The sequence below is a fragment of the Monoraphidium neglectum genome (assembly GCF_000611645.1).
Source record: "Monoraphidium neglectum strain SAG 48.87 unplaced genomic scaffold scaffold04277, whole genome shotgun sequence".
Lineage (NCBI taxonomy): Eukaryota > Viridiplantae > Chlorophyta > Chlorophyceae > Sphaeropleales > Selenastraceae > Monoraphidium > Monoraphidium neglectum.
The window spans coordinates 3883-4918 of NW_014009352.1; the positions used below are offsets into that span (position 1 = coordinate 3883).

At 64.6% G+C, this 1036-nt stretch overlaps 1 protein-coding gene across 1 annotated transcript in view; it reads left to right on the forward strand.

The window, feature by feature from the left end:
- MNEG_14132 (peptidyl-prolyl cis-trans isomerase, FKBP-type) overlaps positions 1 to 500 on the forward strand; it is a gene marked incomplete at both ends in the record, with an annotated part of 1399 nt that extends 899 nt beyond the window's left edge. The window contains 2 exons of the mRNA XM_014037397.1: positions 47 to 184; positions 426 to 500. Of these exons, the coding sequence (XP_013892851.1) occupies positions 47 to 184; positions 426 to 500 (213 nt within the window). The remainder of the gene's footprint in view (positions 1 to 46; positions 185 to 425) is intronic.
- Positions 501 to 1036: the final 536 nt, after the last annotated feature.

Genomic DNA, 1036 nt, shown 5'->3' on the forward strand with positions numbered 1-1036 from the left:
TTCCCACTCACCCCCCCCCCCCACCTTGTGCAACATGACGTGGCAGCGTGCTGGACGGCCGGGCCCTGGCTGTGGTGCCACCCGACATCGGCAGCCTGGGGCGGCTGACCAAGCTGTGGCTGAGCAACAACGGGCTGAGGGCGTTGCCCCCAGAGGTGGAGCGCCTGCAGCACCTGGACTCCCTGTGAGGCCGCCCCGCCCCCCCATTCGGAAGTCCTTGCAACAAGGAGATGGACAAGCAGGGCAATGAGCCGCATGGGTGCTGCTGTTTGGCGGAATGACACGGTCAGACAGCTGCTGCTGTGCCTTTGTTCGGCAGCCTGTGCCTTGGCGCCAAGCGCGGGCAAAGAATCAGCGACCCACCCATTTATGTGCACCACCTCTCCACCCACCCCTGCTCCTCCTGCCCCTCGCCCCCCCCCCAGGTGGCTGGGTGGCAACCTGCTGCGCTCCGGCACCCTGCCCTCCGCCATGACGCGCCTCACAGCCCTCAAGAAGCTGTGAGAGCCCGACCCCCTTTGTGTGATGGTGTGATAATGGAGGGCGGGGGCAGTCAAAGGACCTCACATGGAAGACACTGGCGCGACACGCCTCGACCTGCGGCTGCTGGCCCATCATCATCCGCACCCTCTATGTTGAGCTGCCAACCCAACTGTCCCACCTTCAACCTTGGACCCCCCTTTTCCCTCCCCCCCCCCCCCGGTCTCTGTCCAGCTGGCTGCCGTCCAACCACCTAGTGGAGCTGCCAGACTTCATCTGTGACCTGCCCTGCCTGGAGTGGCTGTGAGCAACGCCTGGAGGGGTTGGCCTGAGGGACGAAGGCTGGCGCGGGGGAACATGAGGGCTCCGGTCGCGGCCGAGAGGGCACGTTGTACCCAATTGGGTTTTGATGCGTGCACAAGGCATGCGCAGCCCTTGGTTGCTGTCTGGGCAGCGGGTCGCCTTGTCATTCTTACAAGGTATCGCTCTGCACACAAACCCAAATCTTCGCCACCCCCTCCTCCCACATTCCCTCCTGCATCGCTGTCGCTCCCTC